This window comes from Eublepharis macularius, chromosome 11 (genome assembly GCF_028583425.1).
Source record: "Eublepharis macularius isolate TG4126 chromosome 11, MPM_Emac_v1.0, whole genome shotgun sequence".
Taxonomy (NCBI): domain Eukaryota; kingdom Metazoa; phylum Chordata; class Lepidosauria; order Squamata; family Eublepharidae; genus Eublepharis; species Eublepharis macularius.
Genome location: NC_072800.1, coordinates 13,626,972 through 13,654,724, shown reverse-complemented (window position 1 = coordinate 13,654,724; position 27,753 = coordinate 13,626,972). Strand labels below are relative to the sequence as shown.

Genomic DNA, 27,753 nt, shown 5'->3' with positions numbered 1-27,753 from the left:
TTGTAATTAGATTTGCATACAGAATAAACTAGGGTTTCAGTTATACTGATGTATAAAGGCCTCAGGGATTTTTGTTATAAGACTAGTTAACAGTGGTCTAGTACACAATACCAAGTGTTATCTCCTGAAATATTTTAAAAATAGCTTATTAAAAGAGGTCACCTCTATATTACAAGAGAAAAGTGTAATTATGGACAAGGTTTCCCCTTTAAAGTATATTCTGCTCAGGAGCAGGGTTTTATATTTGGCAGTTAATGCTGTGGAAGAATGGTTAAAGTGATTTATGATTAATATTTTTATATCATCATTTTGGATGGTTACTTCTGCTGTATGGTATGAGGGAATCTGTCTAAGTTTTAATAGTATGTGCATATTCTCTGAGAGATGAGTCCTAAACTGGTCTACTTGGAAATGTCCCATTTTATTCATTGGGGTTTACTCCCAGGATACCATTTTAGGATTGAAGTGTTGGTCTTTGTATCTATGACAGTATTGATTTATGATTGATCAATCACGTTTTGATCTAATTGACTTTCAACCAAGTGAGCCCACGTTGAACATGTATGTTGCATGGAATGTTACTAATTTTACAATCAATGTAGGTTGATACAGACTAGTAAATCCAAACATTGGGATTTTCTAAATCAATAAACCAGGGTTGTTGTTTTTTAATCCCTCAACAGATTATGTTGTAGTAGTGTGTGTGTAAATGTGCAGCCACTGAGTGTGGATAATGGGGCTGGCCCTGGTGGAGCCGTCACTCGAAGGCCAAATGGCCAGGAAAGGGTCTCATGTCTAGAATTTCTAAAATCCCTGATTTGTCTTCTGCCTTGCTTTGCAGCGCCACACCACAAGGCAGAGATTTCTTGGATAGGGAATTTCCAGTAACGTTGTCATTGTGTATTGTGTGTGTGTATTTTAAAGTATGGGTTAGTAGTAGTGGAGGTGCCATTCACACGTTACGCCTCAGAGCGGGACCACAAGTGACGCCTGACACAGGTTGGACACTAGTCAGCTTCCCTCAAGTTTTGATGGGAAATGTAGGCATCCTGGTCTTGCAGCTTGACTCTCTGGCTGCTTCCACACACGTTGGATAATCCACTTTCAATACGCTTTAGTGAACATTTATAACTGATTTTCCATGTGTGGAACAAAAAATCCACTTCTAAAGGATACCTAAAGTGCATTGAAAGTGCATTATTCAATGTGTGTGGAAACGGCCACTGACTGCTGTCCAATGGACTTTTCAACTGTCACTTGTCCAACATTCCGCCAAGCTGCCCACATTTCCCATCAAAACTTGAGGGAAGCTGGCAAGTGTCCAACCTGTGTCAGGCGTCACTTGTGGTCCCGCTCTCAGACTCTGAAATCCCTTCAGCTGGCCAAGCTATGAAGCCCTATTGTAGTTTTTTTCAGACTTTGTCCTCTCAGGAAATCCTGCCACACCACTTTATCTGCAGAGAAATCTCTGAGCATCTTCTTTAGTCTCCTTTGTACCTCAGAGAGTTCTCAGATATGATCTAAGAATCGTTCAGGTTATGTCAGGCCCAGGGCTTTTTTTCAGCGGGAACGTGGTGGAACAGAGTTCTGGCACCTCTTGAAAATGGTCACATGGCCAGTGCCCCCCCCCCCCGATCTCCAGACAGAGCGGAGTTTGGAGCGGCGTGAAGGGCAATCTAAACTCTCCTCTGTCTGGAGATCATGGGGGCGGGGCCACCGGCCATGTGACTATTTTCACCTAGGGCAATTTAAACTTTAAAAAAACTCCCCCCCTTATTCCAGCTGACCCAAAGTGACATCATTGTGCAGTCCTGAGTTCCACCACTGAGTTCCACCACCTCTTTTCCCAGAAAAAAAGCCCTGGTCAGGCCTCGCTGTAGGCCTACATGAACTGATAGACACATCTGAGAATTTAACCAACACTTCCCTGTCCTTCATAATGGTCAACTAGTTGTCTTTCAGGAACAGTTGTCTGCTATTACAAAGTTACTTATTCAGAACCCCCAGAATCCCTTAGGATCCCTGTGGGGGGTGGGGGGAGCTACTGCCTTCCATCCCAAGCCATTTCCCCACATAAAAACAACATAGGAGGGGAGTTATGTCCCATTTTTCTGCTTCTCATGCACAAATACTCCACGTGGAGCCCTGTTTTAACACAAACGTGCAGTTTGGCCCTTAGGAGCATATACACAATCACAAAGTTGCTACCTGGCCATCTAAGTCTAACTTTTGTGAATTTTTCCACTTTAGTTCCATGTATCTAAAATATTGCTATTCCAGATTCTACAAACTGCTTACCCACCCCTTTTGATGGTAATTTATTCCTACAGTCCCCCGGTATTGAATAAATAATAAAACTTCTTATTGATGCTGGTCTTAGAATTCATTTTCGTGAATTAATCTCTTAGTAAAGTTCATAGATGTGCTTCTTGTTAAGAACTGAGGAGAGTGGCTGCTTCCACACAACCACACCCTTGGAGTGCAGGAAGTGGGACTGAACGGCATCTATGGTACGCTCCGCCCTGTGACACTCACTGCTGTATCTAGCCCCATCTCTCCCCCTTTGTCTCCACTGCATCCGTGCTGAAGTACCAAAATAGCAACAATTGTGCTGAGCCCTCCGTGGTCCAGGAACCCGCCCCCCTTTCCCATTCCCAGTTGAGCCGTGGTGTGAAGCTGTACTCCCAACTCAGCTGGGAAAGTTACAAAGCCATTTAAAGGGATGTATGCTCTGCCCACCACACTTTTTAAGCCGGCTCAACACAGATTTATATTTGATCCATTTTAAATGGGGAAGCCACAGGGGCTGTGCTCAAAATTAGCATGGCAGAGCTGGCATCAGCGTTTGGTGAAGTGGGGCAGCTGCCAGAGCCCCTGGCTTTTGGTGGGACCCACTGCTGCTGACTTCCTTCTCGTGCATCTCCTCTGTTGCCTGGACTCACGGCCTTCTGCTGCCTGCTTGAGTGCTTCATCACCTCTGCTCCCAACTGCTGCCCGGCACTGCTGGAGAAGGCCATGTGGGTGGTACACGAAGCATCAGCAATTCCACCTGGCCAAGGCAGTGGCACCCCTAGCTGCACCCACGAACCAGCACCATCCGGGAAATGGCGTGCAGGCAGTGTGGGCAGCTGTGGCTGCAGGTGGTAGGAGAGCATGTGAGGGGGCAAAAGAAGAATGCACACGCAAGCGGCACATGAATGGGAGGGCCAAAAGGGGAGCTCTGTCTGCCCAGGCCCCCCCCCCAAAAAAACCTGGAACTGGTCCTGTGAAGTGCTACAGCTGAAGTTTAGGGACAGCCTTAAGGACAGTTAAGTTGTAAAATTGTCAGTGAAGGTAGAAAAAGGGCTGAATTTCTCAAGAGGAGGCTTGGGAGGGCTTACACCTCCATGTGTCCCAGGAAGCAGCCCCGTTCCTTAATTCTAAATGTTTAAAGCAGGCTGCTGCTCCTGCTCTGTGAGAAGGGGAAGGCTTTGGGGAGCTGCTCTGAGGGCACGCAAGCAGTGTAGGCAGATGTGACTACAGGTGGTGGGAGAACTTGCGAGTGGGCAAACACAGGCAGGTGGGGGCATGTGGGTGGGAAGGCAAGAAGGGGAGCATACTGGTGGGCATAGGGGGGCCCTGAGCACTCTCTGCCCCGGACCCCTCGAGACCTGGGATGAGCCCTGGAGCAGGGGGTCATAAATGTGAGGTCATGCTGCACTCCACTGGGAGGAAGCCCTGTGCAGAAGCAGGCAGAGTGTGGGAATAAGCCTCATTCTTTCTAAAGGAAAGGCATGTAATAAGAAAGCATTTCCCTAAGTCTTTACACACACACACACACACACACACCGCTACTCAGATCAACTGCAAAAATTTTAAGGGGGGGGAGAGGATACATTTTGGTGCATGCCAAATGAAGGTATAAGTCTTGCAAAAGCGAGCCACTAATTCAAGCAAAACATGCATATCGCATAGACTGAAGTTCTCTTAAATAAATATTTGATAAATGAATAAAACTCTGCCATAGGAACTGCCAAACGGTGATGAATGGCTGGCCCTAGTTAAAAGACATAATTACATTTAATAGACACACCTGCCAAATGCAGATATGCAGAATAAGTACTTGATATTTTCCAACCGGTATTACATTTAAAAAAAAAAGTTCTATAGCTAACTGAACTGATCTGATACTTCTCACCCCCCCTTCCTGAAACAGGCTTCTAATCATAACTGGCTGTTGGGTGCTCACTTCTCAGACCTTAAGTGCTGAAGCCACGTAGTTCCTGTAAGTTGTAAGCAGGGCTTTTTTCTGGGAAAAGAGGTGGTGGAACTCAGAGCCAAACTACAAGTGACGCTTGACACGAGTTGGACACTTGTCAGCTTCCCTCAAGTTTTGATGGGAAATGTAGGCAGCTTGGCGGAAGGTTGGACAAGTGACAGTTGAAAAGTCCATTGGACAGCAGTCGGAGAGCCAAGCTGCAAGACCAGGACGCCTACATTTCCCATCAAAACTTGAGGGAAGCTGACAAGTGTCCAGCTAGTGTCAGGCATCACTTGTAGTTTGGCTCCCAGTGGGTTGCCCTCAGAGAAAATGGTCACATGGCTGGTGGCCCCGCCCCCTGATCTCCAAACGATCTCTGTCTGGAGATCAGGGGGCAGGGCCACCAGCCATGTGACCATTTTCAAGAGGTTTCGGAACTCCGTTTCACCACATTCCAGCTGAAAAAAAGCCCTGGTTGTAAGAATCCTCTTTTTAATTAAAACGGTTGAGCCAGGTCTGTTCAGAGCTGCTGTGCAAGTCAGCCAAGTTTATGCTGGCCTGTGTACATCTGTTTTGGCATGAATCAACATGCTAGGGAGCCAGTTGCCAACAGGCCTGGAGAAAAACATTCTGTCACTTTAAGAGAGTCTTAATGGGATGTTATTTAACTCCGTGCCATGATGAAAAGCTTCAGCTGTCAATTTCTATACATGAATCCTTCATTTAAAGAATTGGAATTGTTCTCCAGGTCTGTTGGCAACCCTAGCTAGGAAACTGTTCTGCAAAGTGCTTTACCATGGTCAGTGCTGAGTAGAAGGAATGCACAGAATTGCATTATATTGTGGTGTGCGTGTGTGTGTTTTAGCCTAATGCACTTTATCTAAAAATGTAGATCGAACGCACAAATTTTTGCCTTGGTAGGGATCCAGTGTTTTTAACAGCTTCAAGGAAGAGCGAAATTTAACAGCTGATTTGAATTGCATTGTCAGAGCTAAAAAAACAACCCTCACTGCCTCTGGAAAGCTAGCATATCTTGTGGAGCCCTCTTGCATAAGCTTCATGCAACAGGCAATGTAACTCTTAAATAATGTCAGAGTCAGTCACCAATAAAAGCAGCTCCTTTTGCCATTTGATAAAAATACACCCCCCCCCTTTCAGTAATTTAAGGGAATCCTAAACAGAGTTAGGACAGCCCTCCGGCTGAGTAGGCTTTATGATTTCATCTCATGGCTAAATCTAATAGGCTGTGTGGTATTGTGACCTCAGCACATTTATAACATGATCTTTAGCCAGCTAGGCTGAGAGGTGTAGAAACAGGACCTTTTTTCAACAGGAACACGGTGGAACGAAGTTCCGGCACCACTTGAAAATGGTCACACGGCCGGTGGCCCCACCCTCTGATCTCCAGGCAGAGGGGAGTTTAGATTGGCTTCCGCGCCACCGAGCGGCACAGAGGGCAATCTACACTCCCCTCTGTCTGGAGATCGGGGGGGGGGGGCCACCGGACATGTGACCATTTTCGCCGAGGGCAATTTAAACTATAAAAAACTCCCCCCTTGTTCCAGCTGACCCAAAGTGACATCATTGTGCGGTCTTGAGTTCCACCACCTCTTTTCCCAGAAAAAAAGCCCTGTGTAGAAACAAGTAAATTCAGTTAAAAAAATGATGTGGACGCTGATTAGCTGTGAAACCGACAAGTATGAAAATGGCAAAAATGGAAAGGGGGGATTTAAGGAGCCCTCTTTCACCCTGAAAATGTTACACTTACACAGCCATTCAGCACAGCCCTAAGCTTATCAGAACTGACGCTGAAATGTCTGGTTCCTTTGCCCCATTAACTTGTTTTCCAGAGTGTTGCCCTAGCTAATAACATCCCCAGTTATTTCTTCCTAGATAGCAACTTTCTAAAGTATGCCACTGTCTGATTTCTCTTGCATTTTTCCTTTAAATTGATAAAAAGACATGCTTTAGAAAATCTGGAGCCTTCATGAGTGTCAGTGGATTTCCTTTCTTTCTTTCTTTCTTTCTTTCTTTCTTTCTTTCTTTCTTTCTTTCTTTCTTTCTTTCTTTCTTTTTCTTTCTTTCTTTCTTTCTTTCTTTCTTTCTTTCTTTCTTTCTTTCTTTCTTTCTTTCTTTCTTTCATCATTTCTGTTGGCTTTTAGTATGCAACCTAACAGTGGAATTAGCAGCTTGAAGGAAGATTTCTCTTGCTCTGCTTGATCATCGTTTTTCCAGGTTCCAAATGAAAAAAAAACCAAACTACTTATAAGTTTTAATGGCTTCTTTTGTGCATAGGTCTGCATAGGTGTAAATCCAGGTGCAAATTTCTGTCTGCATAGGTGTAAATCCAGAGGAGTTAGCTGTGTTAGTTGCAAAAGAGTCCAGTATCACCTTTAAGACTAACCAACTTTATTGTAGCGTTAGCTTTTGAGAACCACAGCTCTCTTCGTCAGATGCATCTGACAAAGAGAGCTGTGGTTCTCGAAAGCTTATGCTATAATAAAGTTGGTTAGTTTTAAAGGTGCTACTGGACTCTTTACTGTTTTGCATAGGTGTAGGTATTTTCAAGGAGTGGCCCTTTCAAACAGGTGATTTCCCCCCATGTGCATTTTGAGGTGGTATAGTCACATAAAGACTGTAACACGCACTTCTGGTAAATCTAGTTTACCATTTGGATCAGATCTTAATTGCAGGCGGTCATTCAGAAATTCAGTGAGGTACAGCAGTCAGAGAATTCTCCTTGGCTCCAAGTTCTCCAACAGCCAAGCTACAAGTGACGAATGACACTTGAACGGCAAGTGAACAGACTCACGTGTATTCCTCCCTGTTCACTTGCGTTCCACGTAATGATTGAGTGGAGGGCAAGTGGAGTGCAAGTGAACAGGGAGGAATACATGTGAGTCTGTTCACTTGCTGTTCGAGTGTCATTCATCACTTGTAGCTTGGCCCTGAGTCTGTTCACTTGCCATTCAAGTGTCATTCATCACTTGTAGCTTGGCCCTGAGTATGTTCACTTGCCATTCAAGTGTCATTCATCACTTGTAGCTTGGCCCTGAGCCCTCCACTGGCATAGCAGCAAGCAGCTTTATTGGTAGCTTAATCAACTAGAGCTTTGGTAGATTAATTGTTGAGGGCAGGCTTAATTAGCCCAAATACTTGTTTATTGTCTGAGGTGTTTTGTTTAGGCATGTTACAGATTTAACAGATCCAAAAGAAAGAAAGGTTATCCTGAATATTTTCTTAAAACAGCCATCACACAGCTTTAAAAAGGCACCTGGATTGCATTTTGGGTAACATGCAAAGTTATTTATAATTCATTGATAGATTAATCTGATAATTGGCTGAGAACCTGACAAGAAATCAGTAAAAAAAAAAATTTATTCCATTGACAGAGCTAATGGAAGCCCGTAGGTCAAATCAAAAGAGGCGATCTCCATCCGATGGCCTTCATAATGATAAAATAATTGCATTTAGAAACCTTCACAACCGCCAATCAGACTGGATAAAATCTGCAAATGTACACAGATAGTTTTGGATTTCCCCCCTCCAAAAATAGGAAGAAACAAAGCACATTCGCGCAATTTTCTGTGTTAATAGTATCCTGTGTACAAGGAGAGTCAGGACTTCTGGGTGGAAGAAACTGTTTCCTTTTCACTATCTTAACTTCTTTTTTTAGTTGTGTTCCCCCCTCCCTCTTTTTCTTCTTCTTCTCTGTCTCTTTCCTGATTTGGCTGCTTAGGGACAGCCAGGTAATGGAGAAGAAATTGAAAGGGAAAATACAGGGAAAATGTAAATGAAAAGAAGTTATTATAACTGTTATAATGAAGTGCCTTTCATTTAAATATAAGAATGTAACGCTGAAATGAACTTGTGATCCTGAAATGCATTTTTAATGAGTTTCCTTTTTATTTTGCTGCTTCAGTGGCATATTTTAAAGACCCTTTGAAAAAAGCCACATTAAAAAAACCCACCAAATGCCACAACATGCAAAATTGGATATTGGTTTATTCCAAAACTGCTGATCAGGAAGAGTGGCTCTTCAACACAAAATGTTGCAGTCACTTTATTTAAATGAGTTTGAATTTGCATTGTGATGTGCCATTCTGATTTAGAAAAAAAAAATTAGATTTTCAGATCAAATTGACCCAGCCAGTGAAGCGTTAAGGAACTGGCAGGTTTAGTCTGAAAAGCTCATGTTATATCAAACCTGCAGCCGGTGGAAGTCATAGAGCACCAGTTGGAAAACAACTTTCTCGTTGAAATCTTCCTCCTGTTACAATGTCGGAGTTTTGTTCTCACATATTTTTCCCTCTCGTTCTCCCCGTAGGCGAACGCCCCTTCCAGTGTAATCAGTGTGGGGCATCCTTTACTCAAAAAGGCAACCTTCTTCGCCACATAAAGTTGCATTCCGGCGAAAAGCCATTCAAGTGCCACTTGTGTAACTACGCTTGTCGCCGTAGAGATGCTCTTACGGGCCACCTGAGGACCCATTCCGGTAGGTGTGCACGTCAGAAAATTCTAGAACTTGTTGGTGCTACCTCCCTCGCCGAAGCCGGGATTCAGTGCCAAATTTCCCTTGTTTTGAAACCGGATGTCTGCTAGCCAGGGCTTCTGGGAAAAGAGGTGGCGGAACTCAGTGGGTTTCCCTCGGAGAAAATGGTCACATGGCTGGTGGCCCCGCCCCCTGATCTCCAGACAGAGGGGAGTTTAGATTGCCCTCTGCGCCGCCAAGCAGCGCAGAGGGCAATCTAAACTCCCCTCTGTCAGGAGTTCAGGGGGCGGGGCCACCGGCCATGTGACCATTTTCAAGAGGTTCCGGAACTCAGTTCCACCACGTTCCCGCTGAAAAAAAGCCCTGCTGCTAGCAATTTTGGACATTAAAAATGAGTTTTTATTTGTTTGAAATATTTATATGCCCATCTTTCTCCCAGACAACTGGGTTGCAATTTGGGGAGGCCTCCAAAGCAAGATCTGTCAAGCTGAAAGTAACCCTGCCCACCAGAAGCTCAGCAAATACCTTGTTTTTGCTTCCTGCCTGGGATGATACGAACAAGGAAGTTGTCGAGTACTTAGCAGGTCTCAATATGTAGCTGGGAGACTGTGCTTAGCTTGGTGGGCCCCAAATCATGCCAGCCTGATTTAAGGCCAACAGATTGTCCAATAATGGTAAAGAACACAAGTATAGGCTCTGCTCAGCAAGCTTGCTGTCTAAGGGCCTAACCAGTTGCACAGTTGGAGCTCCCAATGTTATTTAAATACAACTTTCAGATTGGAACCACAGCTCAGGTTTCGGATGATGCCAACAGGAAAAGGTTGAGCCTTCACCCAAGGGTTGCCAACTCTGGGTTGGGAAATTCCTTGAGATTTTCAGGCAGACCCCAGAGAAGGAATACAGTAGGATGTAAATCCATAGTGTCCTCCCCCCAAAGCAGCCATTTTCTCCAAAGTAACTGATCTCTGGAGATCAACTGTAATTTATGGTGGTCTCCACGCCACACTTGGAGGTTGGCAACCAATGATACAAATAGGAATTCCTGGTTTTTAGGTAGGGAAAATTGCTTGGAGGGAAAGCTTACCCTCACACCACAGTACCAGTCAGAATTGTGGCCCCACGCACCTGATAATTTAGTTTTTAAAGAATGGCAGGAGGTCTGGGTATAAAAATTCCAGGGTCTCATCTGTTTTGGGTCTAAGGTAGCACAGAATAAAAGCAAAGGAAAAGAGAACGTGCCAGTTAATGCATTGTGTGAAAAAGTCAACAGCCAAGTTCTGATAATTGGTTTCAAAAGCAGGTCCCATAGTTGTTGTGGGTTTTCCGGGCTGTATTGCCGTGGTCTTGGCATTGTAGTTCCTGACAATGCCAAGACCACGGCAATACAGCCCGGAAAACCCACAACAACCATCGTTCTCCGGCCGTGAAAGCCTTCGACAATAAATCCCATAGTGTCATGCTAGAAAACAGGTGAACTTACCAGTCAAATACACGTAGGCAGAGTGTGTTTATAGGTTTGCCTAATTAGTAGGAACCAACCTATAGAGTAATTAGAACGTGTTGCAGGATTGTAGAAGTGTCTGACCAATATGCCAACGGCAAGAAATGTATTTCACCAGTAGAGACGCACCCAAACACATTCGCGGATTTTGAACTTCAGTTCTGGCTTTTAAAGTTTCCCAGTTCAAACTGTGTAGGCTTTCGTACCTTTTTCCGGATTAGAAATGCAGAATGGCAACTCTGGGTTCCAAACAGTCTCTTGACTGAACTAGGTTTTAACTGAACAGCAACATTTATTTTGATTTGTATTGGATTCAAAAAGTTGAACCAAGTTCTTATTTATCAGACGTAGTTTCCGTCTTGTTAGTGGGTGCCCTCTGTGCTATTTAACTAATTTGAAACATGGGCTGAATCCACACTTACCGGCACAGCGCTAAACAGGCGGAGTGAGAGCGTCTTTCTGGCGCGTTTTATGACATCATCACGCTATGATGCCGCTCTCGTGGCACAATGATGTCATAAAACGCACCAGAAAGACGCTCTCATTCCGCCTTTTAGCGCTGTGCCGGTAAGTGTGGATTTGCCCATGATTGTTTTTCCTTGACGATGTGGCTGAAGTATATATACTGAGAATGAGCGAGCCAGAATGATTTCGTGGTTCGAGTGTCAGTCTAGGATCTGGGAGACCCTGGTTTGGATCCCCACTGTGCCGTGGAAGCTTGTTGCGGGATCTTGGGTCACTTGTTCTCTGTAAGCTTAACTTACTTCACAAGTTCGTTATTGTGAAGATAAAATGGAGGACAAAATAATGATGTAAACTGGCTTGGGTCCCCATTGGGGGAAAAAGTGGAGTACAGAAGATTAAATAAATAAACAAGAGTGATGGTTTATTGCTGTTAATTCTCGACTTTTGCATCCGCTTGGCTCATAGTAACTGTCGGGATTGTGTTAGCCAGAATTGAATCCAGATCATGAAGTAAATTCCCTTTCCCCCCTTTCAGTTGGCAAGCCTCACAAATGTGGATATTGCGGTCGGAGCTATAAGCAACGGAGCTCTTTGGAGGAACATAAGGAGCGCTGCCACAACTATTTGCAAACCATGAACCTCTCGGGGGGCCTTTATCCCGGTAAGAGAACTGAACAGGAAGGCACAATTAAGTGTTTCGATATCATGTCCCACACTGCACGATGCCATGATGACAAGCCGGGTCAGCAACCCATAGCTCCATTTGGTGCACCGATAGGTTCAGGGTCACCAGTGCCGCAGCGAGTACATTGATGTGTACCTTCTTTCCAAGGTCATGGAGAAACTTTGGACATGATTGTCAGATCATCAGTATGTTCGGGAGTTGGGAGGAGCTGTTGTCTTACTTTTTTGGTTCCTATCAAGATTTCCTGTGACTGCAGGTGGAGGGAAGGGGATTGGCAAGCACTCTTTGCCTCCCCCTCCAGCTCATGGCGGAGCCACAAGAGCCTCCCCCTTCTTCTGTCTTACCAGGTGTTCAGTGGTTGCACCTTCTTCCTATTTTCCTTTCCATTCTTACAAGTGGCTCCCTTGGGTCCCCGCTGCCTTCCTATCACCTGCCATCCTTTTCCCACTTCTTTGTGCCAGTGTTACAGGCAGCCACCACCCAGAACCCATCAGCTCCTGCCCAGTTTGGTGTTGTGGTTCAGAGCAGCAGGACTCTAATCTGGAGAACCGGGTTTGGTTCCCCACTCCTCTGCTTGAAACCAACAGGGTGACCTTGGGTCAGTCACAGCTTCTCGGAGCTCTTTCAGCCCCACCCACCTCACAGGGTGATTGTTGTGGGGATAATAACAACATACTTTGTAAACCGCTTTGAGTGGGCGTTGTTATCCTGAAGGGAGGTATATAAGTCGAACGTTGTTGTTCTGGCTTCTTGACATTGTTTTTCAATGTCTCTCTCGAGATAAAATCTACTGTGGACTTCTGTTAAGGAGAGGGGCATGCGCTTTAGTTTAAGTATGTTACTTTACTTTATGTCTGTTACTTTATAGCCCAGTATTGGCAGCTTTATTCAGCATACCAGCAACATACACGAGTCCACTGCAGGTGTTGAGTTTTACACTTTTCCAAGCGTAGTAGAAGGGAGCATTCTTGTCACCCAAAACGCTCCCTGAAATGGTGCACCTCAGGGTAAGGAGACTCTGCAGAACAGCATCAGGGGGGATCCGTTTTCGTTTTGACCGCTGGATCCAACCCAAGAATGGCTGCACAACACTACCATAAACTGGGAACCTACCCGATAACAGAAACTAAAAATAAAGTCACTGCTTGCTACTGATTAGTACAGACTTAACACTAACCCGTGGCTTAATTAAACAAATTATTTTTGCTGTGATTGTTGGAACGTGAGACACTACGCTAACTATGGTTGGCTATGAAAGAGCAAGAGACCAGTAGTACCTGTAAGACTACCAAAATTTGTGGTAGGGTATGGTTGGCTATGGTCCATATAATTAAGATCTAAAACTATGACTGAAGTTAGTCTGAACTCTGGTTTCCCAAGCCAAATGGCTTAATCCTGCCTTATTCCCAATCCCAAGATCCTCCTATGCAAGCTTCCAGGTTACAGAGATGCCTAGGCAGAGCAAGTCAGCATTTGGCAGGCAAATCAGGATTTGAGCATGACCTGTGAGCCGAATCCTCACTTCCCAAACTAACCAGTGTTAAAAATAAACCACATTTTTAAAGTAATATCTGAATAGACATGCACGTGCAGGCAGATGGATTGAGGAGCTATCTGAATTTTATAGACAATCTGTACATTTTGAATATTCCTATGGTACAGCTCTCTTCGGACTGCATAATGGGCAACGGCGTGTTTGAATGCTCCCTTGTGTAAAACTATCACGTGCAGACAGAGGACTGGATTAGATATTTTCTTCCTGATGCAGAGGCTTGTTGAGGGCTCTCCCACATACTGTTTTTTCAAGCAAGGACTTGAGGTTGATCGTCTACACAGCAGGGCATCTGAGAGGGGCTTGTATATGCCGGATCTATCGCTATCCTCGACAGCAGGCAATGGATTTAAGATTGGTGTAATCCTGCATGCCTCTTTGCTTCTGTCAGCTTGTCAAAGGATGGAAGCAGAAGGCTGACTGGGACCCCAGATTCAGCGAGGCTGCGTTCAGACTGTCAACACAGGCAGCGTTTCGGTCAATGTTTTTTGTGTTATCAGATAATGTAAAAGTGTGCACATCTCAGGATAACACTGAAAAGCAGCTGAGAGGCATCTGACAGAACAGCAGATCTAAAGATGTCGCTCTAGTATTGCTGACTAGGTAAGAAACATAGAAATGGAGGGTGGGTAAGCTGAAACATGTATATGGAATGGCTTGCATGGAATTATTAAGAGGGTTTAAAAAAAAAAACTCAGGCAATAGGGCAGTGCAGTTAGGAAATGGTTCCTAGAGATGCTTTGGTAAAGGGGCAGGACTGAAGACTGGACTACTGAGTACTGTCTGTTGATGTAGATGTGCTCCTACTGGGTAATTGCCGTGTGATTTAATGTGTGTCATGTCAAACTACTTACGCGTTGTTTCAGCAAGGCCTGTCTCCGTACTCCTGTATTTGAATTTATGCTTCTTTTCAGATTCCTGCAATGCATACCCTAGTGTGGTTTTTTAAATGCCCCAGTTGTTAATTGTATTGACACACGGTGCGATCCACCTTGAGTCTCAGTGAGAAAGGTGGACTATAAATAACATGACAGACAGACAGACAGATGAGGGGGGGGGGGCTTTTTTTCAGCGGGAACGTGGTGGAACGGAGTTCTGGCACCTCTTAAAAATGGTCACATGGCCGGTGGCCCCGCCCTCTGATCTCCAGACAGAGGGGAGTTTATCTAACACAGTGCTTCCTCTGTCTTCCTACTTACTTTAACAACTAAATAATGCATAACTAAATAATACATTCTTGGCATATATTCTTTTAATAATAATCATTTAACTAATTTTGGTACTCTATACTCTATCTTATAATCTCATCTTCAATATGGGACAAACAATTTATCCCTCATTTAGCATAATTTTAGATACTTCTATAAACAATACATTCAATATAAGTCAACCAATTTAACTTATACTCTATATGTTACTTTTTCTGCATATCTTATCTTCGTACTGTTTTAATTATGTAATTCCTCCATTATGCAGCTATCCACCAAAAATAGTCAACCAATTTGACCCATATATACCTCCAACCTAAGTCAATCAATTTAACATATAGTCTGTACATTACTATGTATTTTTCCCTCCTTGCTTAAGTTTCTTCATTGCAATTATAAAATATCTCCATTATACAATTATTGCCAGAAATGAAATTAATTAGTTTCTATCCTTATAATTAGTTAATTTCTATCATTATAATTCTTATAATAACACCTATAATACTTAATACTATATATAATAGTCAAATAAAATAGTTGCTTAGAAATTCTCATTTAACTCTCCGCCCCCCGGTAAAGTCACCTCCCTCTACTTTTATTGTATTTCAGTAATTTTCAAACTGCCACAGTTCTCCTCTCACCTCCCATTTTTTCACTAAATATTGTTTCAGCTTCTCCCAATCCGTGTTAAACTGTCCTGGATCAAGGTCTCTCAGTTTCCTTGTCATTTTATCCATTTCCGCCATGTACAGCAATTTATAAATCCAGTCCTCGATAGTTGGCACTTCTTGCACTTTCCACTTTTGCGCGTACAAAAGTCTAGCCGCTGCTGTCATGTAAAATAGCAATGTCCTGTATTGTGCTGGAATGTCCTCCATTCCCAAGTTCAGTAGCAGGAGTTCTGGGTTATTAATTTGAAATTGTAAAATCTCACTTATTACTCTTATTATTTCCCCCCAGTACTGCCTAGCTACCTCACAAGTCCACCACATATGATACAAAGATCCCTCATGCTTTTTACATTTCCAGCATTTATTAGACGTACCAGCCATGTGACCATTTTCAAGAGGTTCTGGAACTCCGTTCCACCGCGTTCCTGCTGAAAAAAAGCCCTGTCTGTCATCAAAGCACAGCTACCACCCGCAGGTGGGGAAAGCGAAGCATATTCAACTTTGCCTGATCCTTCATCTCTGGGGTTCGCGGAGGAGTTTCAAAGGGGGCCTGTATCTTTCTCATAAATAAACTTCTCCGCCAAGACCAGGATGTGCATCTGAGCTCCAGAAAGCTTTTGATTGGTCCAGGTGATTGTAATGAAACAGAGTGGACTTGGCATGCACCGGATTCATGTGGCTCAGTGCTTAGTTCTCATGGTGCCTTCTTACATGCCCAGGGTAAGGCTGATCGCCACCTTGGGATCAGGTAGCAATTTTCCCTAGGCCAGTTCGGCTAGGTATCTTGGCAGTGTTTTGCCATCTTCTGGGCATGGACAAGAGGTCACTGTGTGTGTGGGGGGGGGGTGGACAGGACTGCTGCTGTCATGGCAGTCGTCCTGTTCCCCCTGCCTCCAGACCCCAGTATCATGTTGGATATTGTTGGGCTGGACTTAGATAAGGAAAGCAGAGGCTGCGATGGGAAGAAGGGAGAGAGAGATGGGAGGAAGGAAGGAGGGTGGCAAATGAGCTGCTTCCCCTTTATGACCATCTCATAGCATGGCAGGGGTCAGGAAAGGAAGGAGTGACAAAAGAAGACACTTGACTGTTTGTTTGTTTAGTAGTGGTATTAGTAGAAGTAGTAACAACAACAACATTCGATATATATACCACCTTTCAGGACAATTTAATGCCCACTCCGAGCAGTTTACAAAGTATGTTATTAAATAGTAAAGAGTCCAGTAGCACCTTTAAGACTAACCAGTGTTATTGTAGCATACACTTTCGAGAACCACAGCCCTCTTCGTCAGATGCATCATCAGCTTTTGAGAACCGCAGCCCTCTTCGTCAGATGCATCATCAGCTTTCAAGAATCACAGCCCTCTTCGTCAGATGCATCATCAGCTTTTGAGAACCCCAGCTCTCTTCGTCATGTTGTATCTTGGTTCGCCTTAAAGGTGCTACTGGACTCTTTACTACTTTGCAACTACTGACTAACAAGGCTAACTCCTCTGAAAGTGTGTTGTTATTATCCTCGCGACAATCACCCTGTGAGGTGGGTGGGGCTGAGAGAGCTCTGAGAGAGCTGTGACTGACCCAAGGTCACCCGGCTGGCTTCAAATGGAGGAGTGGGAAAGCAAACCCGGTGCTCCAGATTAGAGTCCCACTGCTCTTAACCTCCTAAGGGTCAAACTAGATGATACCATGTCTCTAAGTCTGCCTCAGGAATTTAGCACTATTTTAGAGTTGATTTTTTTCCCTCCAAAATGCTTCAGAGGCCCAATCCTGATAGGAATGGTTATGCCGGGGCATAGGATGAGGGGCTCCTATCTCCCTCTCTGCCCTCCATGCCATTTTCAACAACCCAAATGGCATATCCATTTCAGCTCTTGAAAACGGTGCGGGGGGTTGAGACTGGAGCTCCTTACCACCACCACCACCACCACCACGCCTCAGAAAGCGCTGGATCTAGGGTTGCCCGCACTCCCCGCACTGTGTGATGACGTCACTTAGGTGACGTCATCACGCAGGGCGGAACAGAGGCAGCATGCGGGGCTGGGAAGCCGCCCGCGCCATTCGCCTCCCGGCGAATGGCGCGGGCGGCTTCCCAGCCCTCCGCGCTGCTTTCACCTGCCCCGCAGGACAGGGGGCAGCCGGTTTGCCGCACACCCCCTTCCCTGCAGGGCAGGCAAAGCCAGCGCGGCGCAGGTGGCCCCGCAGCCCCCCGCGCTGCCTTTTGCCTGCTCTGCAGGACAGGGGGTGCGCAGCAAGCCGGCCGCCCCCTGTCCTGCGGGGCAGGCGAAAGGCAGCACGGGGGGGGGGGCTGCAAGGCTGCCTGCACCCTCTGGCAGCTGGCAGCTGCTCCCAGCGCCCCCTCCCTGGGGATGCCGGGGGCAGACTACCTGCCCTGCCCTCCCTCGATCCAGCCCTGGCCTCGGACCTCAACAGGATTGGGCTTCCGTATTGTCTGGTTTGGCCCTAAATTGGATTGAAAGGCAGCTTTAAAATGTTTAAAATAAATAAAATGTAATAAACAGCCAGTTCTCACCCACCACCCACTCTGTCTCCAACTGGGAAGATGTTCTCCATTATTCAAGGCCTTCAGATACCGGTACTGATGACATGGCAGAGAAGGAGCCTTCCCAGACTGAACAGGCACCGACAATGGGCTATGGGCTTTACTGGGCCTTGATTGTTGTCCACATAGCTGGAATAGTTCTCTCCGTTTTAGGAGAAAAGATGGTTTTCGGAGATGAATCGTAGTTGTGGGATTTTTTGAAAACGGACCGCAGGAAGCAAGTTTGTTTGTGTGTGTGTGTGTGCTCCCCTATCAATGACTGAACTGAAGAGCTTATTGCCATGTGTTTTAGCTGACTTTGCGATTGTGAGTTACTGAGTTTGGCAGCAAAGCGTTCTGCTGCCCTCCTCCACGGAAGCCATGAATGCAGAAAGAAGTTACTGCTTTCTACTGGGGAGACCACAGTGCTCTGCACATGTTTAAAGGCATTCTGTCCTTTATAAAGTGACACACTCATGAAGCCGCCTTATAGTTGAGTTGACTTTAGAGATGGGCACAAACTGGGAAAATGGCAGTTCGTTGCGGTTCGCGGTTCGTTGCACTTCACGAACGACGAACCGGCATGAAATTGCCCGGTTCACAAACCAGTTCGTTTGGTTCGTGAAAATGTCAGTTCCAGAGCAGCAGAAGGTCTGCAAAAAGCCCGTCCCCCCCGCCCCCATTGCCTAGGAAACTGATTGATTGGCGCCAGGCTGTCTGCAGTGACAAATCAAAAAACAAACCAAACAAACGGGGCTAAAAATCATAGCGGTTGTCAGAAATGCCCTCCGATGAACTGCCAGTTCGTGAACCAAAAAAAGAGCCCGATTTGTGACAAACTTTGGTTCATTCCCATCTCTAGTTGAGTTTATTACATTTATAACCTACCCTCCCTGCATGCAGGCTCAAGGTGGCTCACAACAATGCTGAATCAAACCATTGGTCCATCAGGGTCAATATTCTCTATCCAGACTGGCAGCCACTCCCTGTGTCTTCTGTAGATGTCTTTCACATCACCTACATCCAGAACCTTTCAGCTGGAGGTGCTGGGGATTGAACCTGGGACCTTCTGCATGCCAAGCAGATGTTCTTCTGCTGAGCCACAGCCTCTTCCCCCCATACACACCATTACATACACACGGTGCAGGTCCCTCTTGGTTCTTATATTGAAACCAATTTTTCACTTTCATTGCAATCCTACAAAGAGTTTCTCCAATCTAAGCCCATTGGAATCAATGGGCTTCGACTGGAGTAACTCTGCTCAAGATTTCAGTTTGTTTCCAAAGTTGGGTTTTTCCCTAAAAACACACACATACAATTTTTTTAAAATGTATTTATTGTGCTGTTTTGCACGTATCTGCTTATTTCCAAGTTGTGAGGAAACAGCTGGGAAAACAACTCATTTGACTGTGTCCTCTCCCTACAGATACCAGCATGCCCCAAACTGCTTCTCTTTTTTTTGTTAAGTGTGCCTGTCTATAGACTGTGTCTCAGCAAAGTCTAGCCCCGGCAGTCTGTGTGCCTAAGTCATCTCATGTCTTTTAACTTTCAGTCATAAAAGAGGAAACAAGCCAGAGCGAAATGGCTGAAGACCTGTGTAAAATGGGATCTGAGCGATCCCTGGTGCTGGACAGACTCGCAAGTAACGTCGCCAAACGTAAGAGTTCTATGCCTCAGAAATTTGTGGGTAAGAGATAAATGTTTGCTGCCTCCTTTACCTAGTTGGATTCCCCCCCACCCTGTTTTGTGTTTGTTTTTCATTGAATAATAATAACAACAACAGATTTATATACCATCCTTCCGGACAACTTAACGCCAATTCACAGCAGTTTACAAAGTGTGCTATTATTATCTTCTCAACAATTACCCTATGAGGTGGGTGGGGCTCAGAGAGCTCCAAAGATCTGTGACTGAGATCCAAGCTACCAGCAAGCCCTGCGGTGTTGGGCTGCGGCCCCAGCAGCACAAGCTCGCCCCTCACCGCCCCCTGCAGCCACGGCCACATCCGGTCCCCATCCCACCGCCACACTTCAGAGGCAGCTGCCAAGGGAGTGCATGCCTCCCCCCACCCTCTCCCAGAGCCATGGGTTGTCGTGCGCAGCCTGGCCACAGCGCGAGTTCGCCCATCACTGCCCCCCTAAAGCTGTGGCCCCATCCCGCTGCTGCACCTCGGAGGCAGCTGCCAAGGGAGCATGGGAAGCCGTGGCCCTAGCAGTGCTCCCGGCTCCTCTTGGCCCAACAGACAGAGAGTGGGAGAGAGGCAGACACCGGGCAAGTTCGCTGCCGGCTTCCCACACTCTGGGAGAGGGTGGGGGGAGGCAGATGCTGGGTGAGTTCGCGGCCGGCTTCCTGCGCTCCAGGAGAGGGTGGAGGGGAAACATGCCGGGCGAGCTTGCTGCCAGCTGGGCACGGGAGCCAGGAGCGCTGCCGGAGCCGTGGCTTTCAGTGCTCCCTTGGCAGCCACCTCCGAAGTGTGGTGGTGGGAAGGGGACCAGAAGGGGGCACAGCTGCAGGGGTGGTGGTGAGGGGTGAGGTTGTGGTGCCGGCCAGGCAGCAGTCCTACACTGCACGGCTCCAGTTGAGGGGTGGAAGCAGATGCCAGGTGAGTTCGTGCTGCCGGCTGGGGCAGCTACAAGTGATGCCTACGCTTCCCATCAACCATTGAGGGAAACTGATATGTGTCCAACTCCTGTCAGGCGTCACTTGTAGCTTGGCTCTGACCCAAGGTCACCCAGCTGGCTTTAAGCAGAGGAATGGGTAATCAAACCTGGCTCTCCAGATTAGAGTCCTGCCTCTCTTAACCCCTACAACAAGCTGAGACTGGAAGGGCAAAGTAATTTTCCCTTTAGCTGTTCCCAGCTCTGGTGAAATTAGTGAAATTCCATTTGTCCCAGCAGAATAAAGCATGTAAAAAACAAACAAAAAGAAAAAAAACACCACTCACCAGACTTGTGATCACAAATTTGGATAGTTTCAGGTGGGCGGCTGTGTTGGTCTATACTAGAAGAGCCAGATTCAGGTCCAGCAGCACCTTAAAGACCAACTAGATTTTCAAGGTATGAGCTTTTGAGAGTCCAAGCTCCCTTTGTTAGATGCAAGGAGTACTCAAAGGGAGCCTTGGCTCTTGGAAGCACATACCCTGGAAATCTAGTTGGTCTTTAAGGTGCTACAGGACCCGAATCTTACTCTTCCAGATTTTGATAGTTTCCATATCCCTTACCCTTTAGATTGCTTAGAGGAATTCTAGTGGTTATTGCTCAGACTTCCTTTCAGCAGCTGCCTGCTTGATCACTGGATCTCTCGCAGAGTCTAGAGTTTCCTTGCAACAGGGTTTCCCCGTTTCTGCTTTTCCCCGCAAAGCATCGTCCAGCACTTTGCTGTCCTGGCTCAATATTCTTGTGGTCTCTGCTTAAAAAAGACGATGAGAGATGCAGCTTTGGCAGCCAGACACACAAATTAATTGTGTTTGCACGTGTTTATTTTCAGAATGTCACTTGGGACCAGAAATAAGAGCAACCCCCTTTGCACATGCTCTGATACACAAAAGGGATTGGTTAGACCAATTTTGTTGCCATCGTTGCAGGGTTGTTCTCCAAAACGATTGAGATGCTTAATTTTGTTCGCTTTTTATTGAATTTCTATCCTGCTTCCTGTCAGAACCTAACTGGCATGAAATACAAAACAAAAAGACATGCAGTTCCATCCATATACTGTAAAAAGAATTTAAAAATATTTGCAGGTATACTTTTTATTTTGTTAACAAGATTAAAAGTCCTATAAAATGGGCAGAGAAATGGAAAAAGAAAGTAAAGAAAAAAGAATACAAAAAGAGAAAAAGAACAGAAATAGAAAATAAAGAAAAAAATAATACATATTTCATTTTCAATTTTTCTCTACATCTATCATATTTCAACAAACATTATACTTTTAGTTTTAATAGCTCCAAAATTTACCTTTTCAATACTGCCCCCCCCCCGTTCTATTTATTTTTCCCAAATGTATTTTCTTAGAAATCAAAACTAGGGGTGTGCGCTTCGGGAATCCGATTCGGGTAAAATACCCGATCCGGAAAGCTTTGCGATTTCCGAATTGGTGCCAGCATGCCGCTTCGGATTTCGGGGATTTCCAGATCTTTTTCCCGCTTCGGGTAAACCCGAAGTAGGAAACCCGAACCTTTTCAGGTTGCACATCCCTAATGAAAACCACAAATCATCAGTTTGTTTTTCCTCGTCTGATGCAGAAAGTCAATAAGGTGTTTCCCCAAAAAATTAAAAATAAATAAAATAGTAATTAGAGTGTTGGCTGAGGGTCTGGGAGCCTCAGGTTCAAATCTCCACTTTGCCACGTAAGCTTGCTGGGTGAATTTGGACCAGTCACACACACTCAACCCTGCCTGCCTCACAGGGTTGTTGTGCTGTAAATGGAGGAGAGGAGAATGATGTAACCTGCTTTGGGTCTCTATTGGGGAGAAAGGTGGGGTATAAAAGAGGTTAAATAAATAAAACAAATCTTAAAACCACTCTAAAATCAGCAGACAAATTTCTGCTGCAGGCATTCTCCTAAAGAAGACAGTGGTTACTAAGTTCATAAAAGAAGAGAATTAAATGGCCAGTTGGGATTCTGTAGGCAGAGAATTCCAGTGTTCAGGTGCATCTACTGAAACGGTCACGGCCCTTGTTACAACACAGTGGACTTCCGATAAGGTTGCTCCTCAGTGGAGCCTTCTCAGTGGAACCTGAGGGAGAACACAAATGAAAAATTTTCTTAAGGGACTTTTCTTTAAATTCCACAATGTTCCCTTAAAAAAAACAAACCTTGCAGGCTTTTTTCTCCAGAACTAGTTGTCAGATAATGGCAAAAGTGCATAGTAATACCTGTCCTGTGAATTTACTTGGAAGAAAAAGGATTCATCAGGCGGTTTAGAACAGCTTTTTGGGTAATGATGTGTTCTGCTCTGGGAATAGGTATAAACTTTAATTTCATGCTCTCACTTTCTGCCTTCACGGGAAGGGAAGATTTAAACACTTGCCAGATACGAGGTAGCATTTCCTGTCAGTTATTCAGAGGGTGGTGTAAAACCATCCTAGAATGACAGTTCAAGACGAAACTTCAAAAGGTGGGAGCTTTATCTGAGAGGCATCAAGATGCCCTGAATTTCCTGCTCCTAGCAGCTTCAGTTTTGCTTCCTCCCAAGAGCATAATCATCAGTTATCATCATTTGGATTATCATAATTTGTCATCTCAGACTCAGATTAGTTTAATTTCTACAGAAAAAGATGCAGATACTCAAGTATTTCCAGAAATTGCAAATCATTATTCTTATTCCCAATTCCTTCCTTTCCACCCTGCACACTTAAGTAGCAGAAGAGGATGAGAGGGCTATTTGTCTTACAGCCAGGGCTTTTTTCAGGGGGAACGCGGGGGAACGGAGTTCCGGAACCTCTTGAAAATGGTCACATGGCTGGTGGCCCCGCCCCCTGATCTCCAGACAGAGGGGAGTTGAGATTGCCCTCCGCACCGCTGAGCGGCGCGGAGGGCAATCTCAACTCCCCTCTGTCTGGAGATCAGGGGGCGGGGCCACCAGCCATGTGACCATTTTCTCCCAGGGCAACCCACTGAGTTCCACCACCTCTTTCCCCAGAAAAAAAGCCCTGCTTACAGCCAGTTTCATACATCGGCCCAGGATCTGCCCATATCATCTAATCACACCTCGGCAGGCACATGGAACCAACCATAAGACAAATAGCCCTCCCTCAAGGACCTTTCTCTGCTAGTTTGTGTGCAGGAGGGAAAGAAGGGAATGAAGACATTCCCTCTGCTTGGGAGGCAGTTTGCTCCCATGCACACACACTGTTTTAAGGGTAAGCTTGGGTCATCTGTTAAAAGTAAGTTGAGTTGGGGTTTCACCCAATCAAACTCACATTTAGTGCATGTGTAAAGAGCCCCTCGGAGAGCCAGAGCTAGAGAGATTAAGAGAACGAAGAGCTAAAAGAGCTTCCTCGATGTGTTCGGGGTGTGTGTGTGTTATCTTCCTTAGTTCACCAGCAGTAGATCCTCCTTCCCTTTCTGCGTGCAGGAAACGTCCCGCTCTGCCTTTTGGCCTCCAGATGCTCCGATTTAGGCAGGACTATGGGCCAAGCTACTTGAACAGCAAGTGGAGAGCAAGTGAAGGGCAAGTGATCAGGGAGGAATACACTTGCCGTTCAAATGTCATTTGTCACTTGTAGTTTGGCCCTATGATTTCTGTAGGAATCTGGCTGCCCGTTGCTCTTCTCTGGCCAGGGTTATGTGCATTTCTGTCGCACTGGCTGTCTCTGAGGCAACCCCTTGCAACTATTTCTCCACTTTCCTTCTACTGGTCTGCAAAGAATCCTTCACAACCTCTGTACATGTGCAGAATGGAAATCCAAAAATTATCCTTTGGGGCTGCAAACTCTGAGTCACTCTACACGAGATATCTTACACGAGAATGCTCAAGTGTAGGGAGACGCAATGTTAGCCGGGAAGCGTAGTTTAAAAGGACAGAGCCGAAAGCCCTGTCAATTTCACCTCCTGTCAATTTCACCTCCCCTTCGGGAGAAGCAAAGAGTTCCACTCTTTTTGAGCATCTTCCAGGATTTAAAAGGCAACAGTTTGTGGTTCCTGGCTAACATTGCGTTATACTTGAGGATCCCCATGTAAGACGTCTTATGTAGAGAGACTCTTTGGCATTAGTCTGGGGTGCAAGGCATTTCACAACAGAGCGTAACTCCTTTTAGGAGTGCACTATGTGTTACTCAGTGAAGTGGGAAATATACTTAATCAGGTCACTTCCATCTGTTTCATGTAGAGGAAAGGTTTAAATGTGTAGGTACATTTTTATATAACAAAGAATTAAGTCTATAGTTACATTTATATGCTTTTCATAGCAGCTTTTTAGCTTTCTATTAATCCTATTAAATAGGTTTTAAAAAAAGAGTATCTTGTTTAAAGTCCAGCCCAAGAGCTTCACAGCTAAGCAAAGCCTGAAACTGTCTGTCTGTTGTAGGAAATTCCAAGGAAGGGTCTGAATATGGAATAAAAACTCTGCTACATAAAATGATGGAGAAGGAAATTTAGCTGGCTGCAGACAACAGTTTTGTGTCATTTATGTTATGAATGACACACTGACTTTAAGTTGAATATTGATGGGGCTTCTTGTTGATCAACAATATACCTTTAAAATGGATTACAGTGATTAAAGCATACCAGTTAAAATATAAGACCACTGAATTGCATGGAGGCCGCCCGTCGTACAATATTGCTGCTGTAATTTTCAATTTTCCTTTCAAAATGTTTACCGCGTGAGCATATTGTCTGACAAAAAAGCACAAAATACAGGACCGGTGACTGGAAGCCGTTCCTCTCGCAACAGCATCAGGTGTATATTGTATGTGTTTTAGAGCATGCTTCATTTATGATGGGCTAATGCGGCTGTTTAAAGAGTATTTCAGCCTCATGCTTAACTTCTCACTATTTTGGTTTGCAGGCGAGAAATGTGACTCTGATGTTCCTTACGATGCAACCATCAGTTACAAGAATGAGAACGAGATGATGCAGACCCACGTCATGGATCAGGCCATCAACAATGCAATCAGCTACCTAGGGGCGGAGTCCTTGCGCCCCCTGGTGCAAACCCCCCCGGGGGGCTCTGAAGTCGTGCCTGGCATCAGCCCAATGTACCAGCTCCACAAGCCCCCAGGAGACAACCACATCCGCTCCCATCATGCCGCTCAGGACAGTGCGGTGGAAAATTTGCTGCTTCTCTCCAAAGTCAAATCGATCTCGTCGGAAAGGGACGCTTCCCCTAGCAACAGCGGCCACGACTCCACCGACACAGAGAGCAACAACGAGGAACGCAGCGGTTTAATTTACCTAACAAATCACATAGCGCCCCATGTGCGCAACGGCCTGTCTGTTAAGGAAGAACATCGGCAGTACGACGTCCTGAGGGCAGGCAGCGACAGCTCCCAAGATGCTTTCAAAGTCATTGGGGGCAACGGAGAGCAAGTGAAAGTTTACATCTGTGAACATTGTAGAGTCTTATTCTTAGATCATGTCATGTACACCATCCACATGGGCTGTCATGGGTTCCGTGATCCTTTTGAATGCAACATGTGTGGCTACCACAGCCAGGACAGGTATGAATTCTCTTCTCACATAACCCGAGGGGAACACCGTTTCCGCATGAGTTAGAGCTGTATGATGGCAGCAACCCCTCTCACCAACACCAACACCCCCAGAAACACAAAACAAAATACACACAACAGGACAACATCTAATCAAAATCAGAAGGTTGGGTCCCCATAAATGTACTCCACTTGGCAGCGTGCATGAACACACAAGTCAGCTTTATACTATTAATACTGATGCTTTTTTCCCCAGCCTAATGTAGTGGTTTGAGTGTTGAACTAGGATCTGGGAGACCTTCGTTCAAATCTTCACTCTTGGAGCAGTCACACACTCTCGGCCTAACCTACCTCACAGGGTTGTTGTGAGGATAAAATGAAGGCAAGGAGGAGGATGTCGGCCCCTTTAAGTATCTTCTGGGGAGAAATGTGGGGTATAAATGAAGACAGTAAAAAGATGTAAGCCATCCAAAACTTTAGTAAAATAAGTCGGAGCTTTTTTCGTTAAGTAGAGGAAATTCTTTCTTGCTAGCCATTCTTTTTAGCCACCCCCACGTCCCTCCCCCTTCAGCTAAGCCATTAACTACGCACTCATCCAAATTTGATTGAAAACAAGAAAGATAAAATTAACACTGACTCTGTTGCTGTTCTGAAAAGACACTTCTTACACCATATGTATTTTCAAGATTCCTATAATTATTTGGCACATTCGCTAATCAAGAGCTATAATACACATCTACGATAGGTTAAAAATCTCTTACATTTGCTGGTGATCTGAGCCCTACAAACCCCCTCCTGGGCAGGTTTCTTGTAAGATGAGTTCGTACCATCATAAATTTCTCAGAGCATTCTTGATCAGAAGTTTTCTCCCTACCAGCGACGATTGTTACAATGGCTGTTATTGTGTTTATAATGGGTGTCATGTTGTGGATTATTCCAAACATTCCCAAAAGTTGCAAGGATTGTGCCAGTTAATTTGGGGGGTTGTGGGTGGCTGTGGTGAAATGCAGGCCACAAAATTAAAAGCCCCAGAAAATTATGACTCAGATCCTGGGAACCCTCATTTAGATCCATTGTAAATTGGTTGCAAAACTCACTGATGTAGAATCACAAGAAAGAGCCCTTTCCAGCAAACCATCATCATCATCAGTATTTAGTACAGTTCATAACCAGCACATACCAATCTAAATAAGTTTACAGAAATGCATATAAAAACATTATACATTTAAAACGAGACTCAGAATAGACATGTAAAAACATAGGCCTTGAGGAACTCTTATTTCATGCCTCCATGTGTCTCAACTCAAATAGGTTTGTAGGAATAATTACAAAAGTAGTATACAATTTAAAATTTAAAAGCCAAGCTTAAGATGAGCAAATAAAACATACGCCACTTGGGAAACTCTTATATATCCAATACCTTCTGTAGTCATTCCTTGTGGATTCTTTGCGCTACCACAAGAAATCTGGCACACACACGTGAAAACTGTGGTGTTATATCGGATAAAAGCTTCTTGGTGATTTCTGAAGCAGGACATGCGGAAATTTCCATCAAATCTTGGGGACTGCACAATTCACAGAGTCAGACATCAATCTACTTTTGCCAAACTCTAAGGCCCTACCCTTGACCACAAAGTCCTGTTTAAACTCCTCTTAAGTTCACAAAGAAGCTTCTACTGCTGTGAGGGGGAGCAGCTATTCAACAAAAGTACATTGATCCTTCACTGTGCATACACAATCTCTTGCATGTGCTGATGTGAATACATTTGTTCCTAAAAATGTCAGATATATGATAAAAACTATAAAACAAGAATAGTGTATGCGAATATATGCCCATTTGTGTTCATCTGCATTGGATCAGCTTTTCCAAGCACCTAAATAGTTCTAGCATAACACAAATACTCTAAATTGGGATTGCGCATGCTCAGTCGATGGATTTAGTTCATGGGTAATAAACTTTCCATCTGTCTCAGCAATGATCAGCCACTTCTAAAATCAAGAGTCCCTTTTTATAAAGCATGTATTAAAAATGAGGAAAAGTACATTAGTAAGCGTGGGGGTTTTTTCTTGATCATTTTTGCTTTGGGGTAACAAGCACATGAAATCATGTGGCTAAACCACATCTGCAAAAGCGCAGCCATTTTACACTAGAAAATACTAGTTTGGCTTTTACTTTTTTAAAAAAAGCCCTCTCCTATATTTCCTGAGCTCAGACGGACGGTTTGTCATGCATATTGGTTACACCTTATACCACAA

At 44.9% G+C, this 27,753-nt stretch overlaps 1 protein-coding gene across 4 annotated transcripts in view; it reads left to right on the top strand.

Annotated features, from left to right (window-relative positions):
- IKZF1 (IKAROS family zinc finger 1) overlaps nt 1-26,770 on the top strand; it is a 92,865-nt gene extending 66,095 nt beyond the window's left edge. For 2 of the 4 annotated variants that reach the window (XM_054991927.1, XM_054991924.1), the window contains 4 exons: nt 8,568-8,735; nt 11,234-11,359; nt 18,903-19,007; nt 24,858-26,770. In XM_054991927.1, the coding sequence (XP_054847902.1) occupies nt 8,568-8,735; nt 11,234-11,359; nt 18,903-19,007; nt 24,858-25,564 (1,106 nt within the window). In that variant the 3' untranslated portion in view covers nt 25,565-26,770. Of the gene's footprint in view, nt 1-8,567; nt 8,736-11,233; nt 11,360-18,902; nt 19,038-24,857 lie in introns of all 4 variants that reach the window. The other 2 variants (XM_054991926.1, XM_054991923.1) reach the window with 1 other exon arrangement.
- The last annotated feature ends 983 nt before the right edge of the window (nt 26,771-27,753 follow it).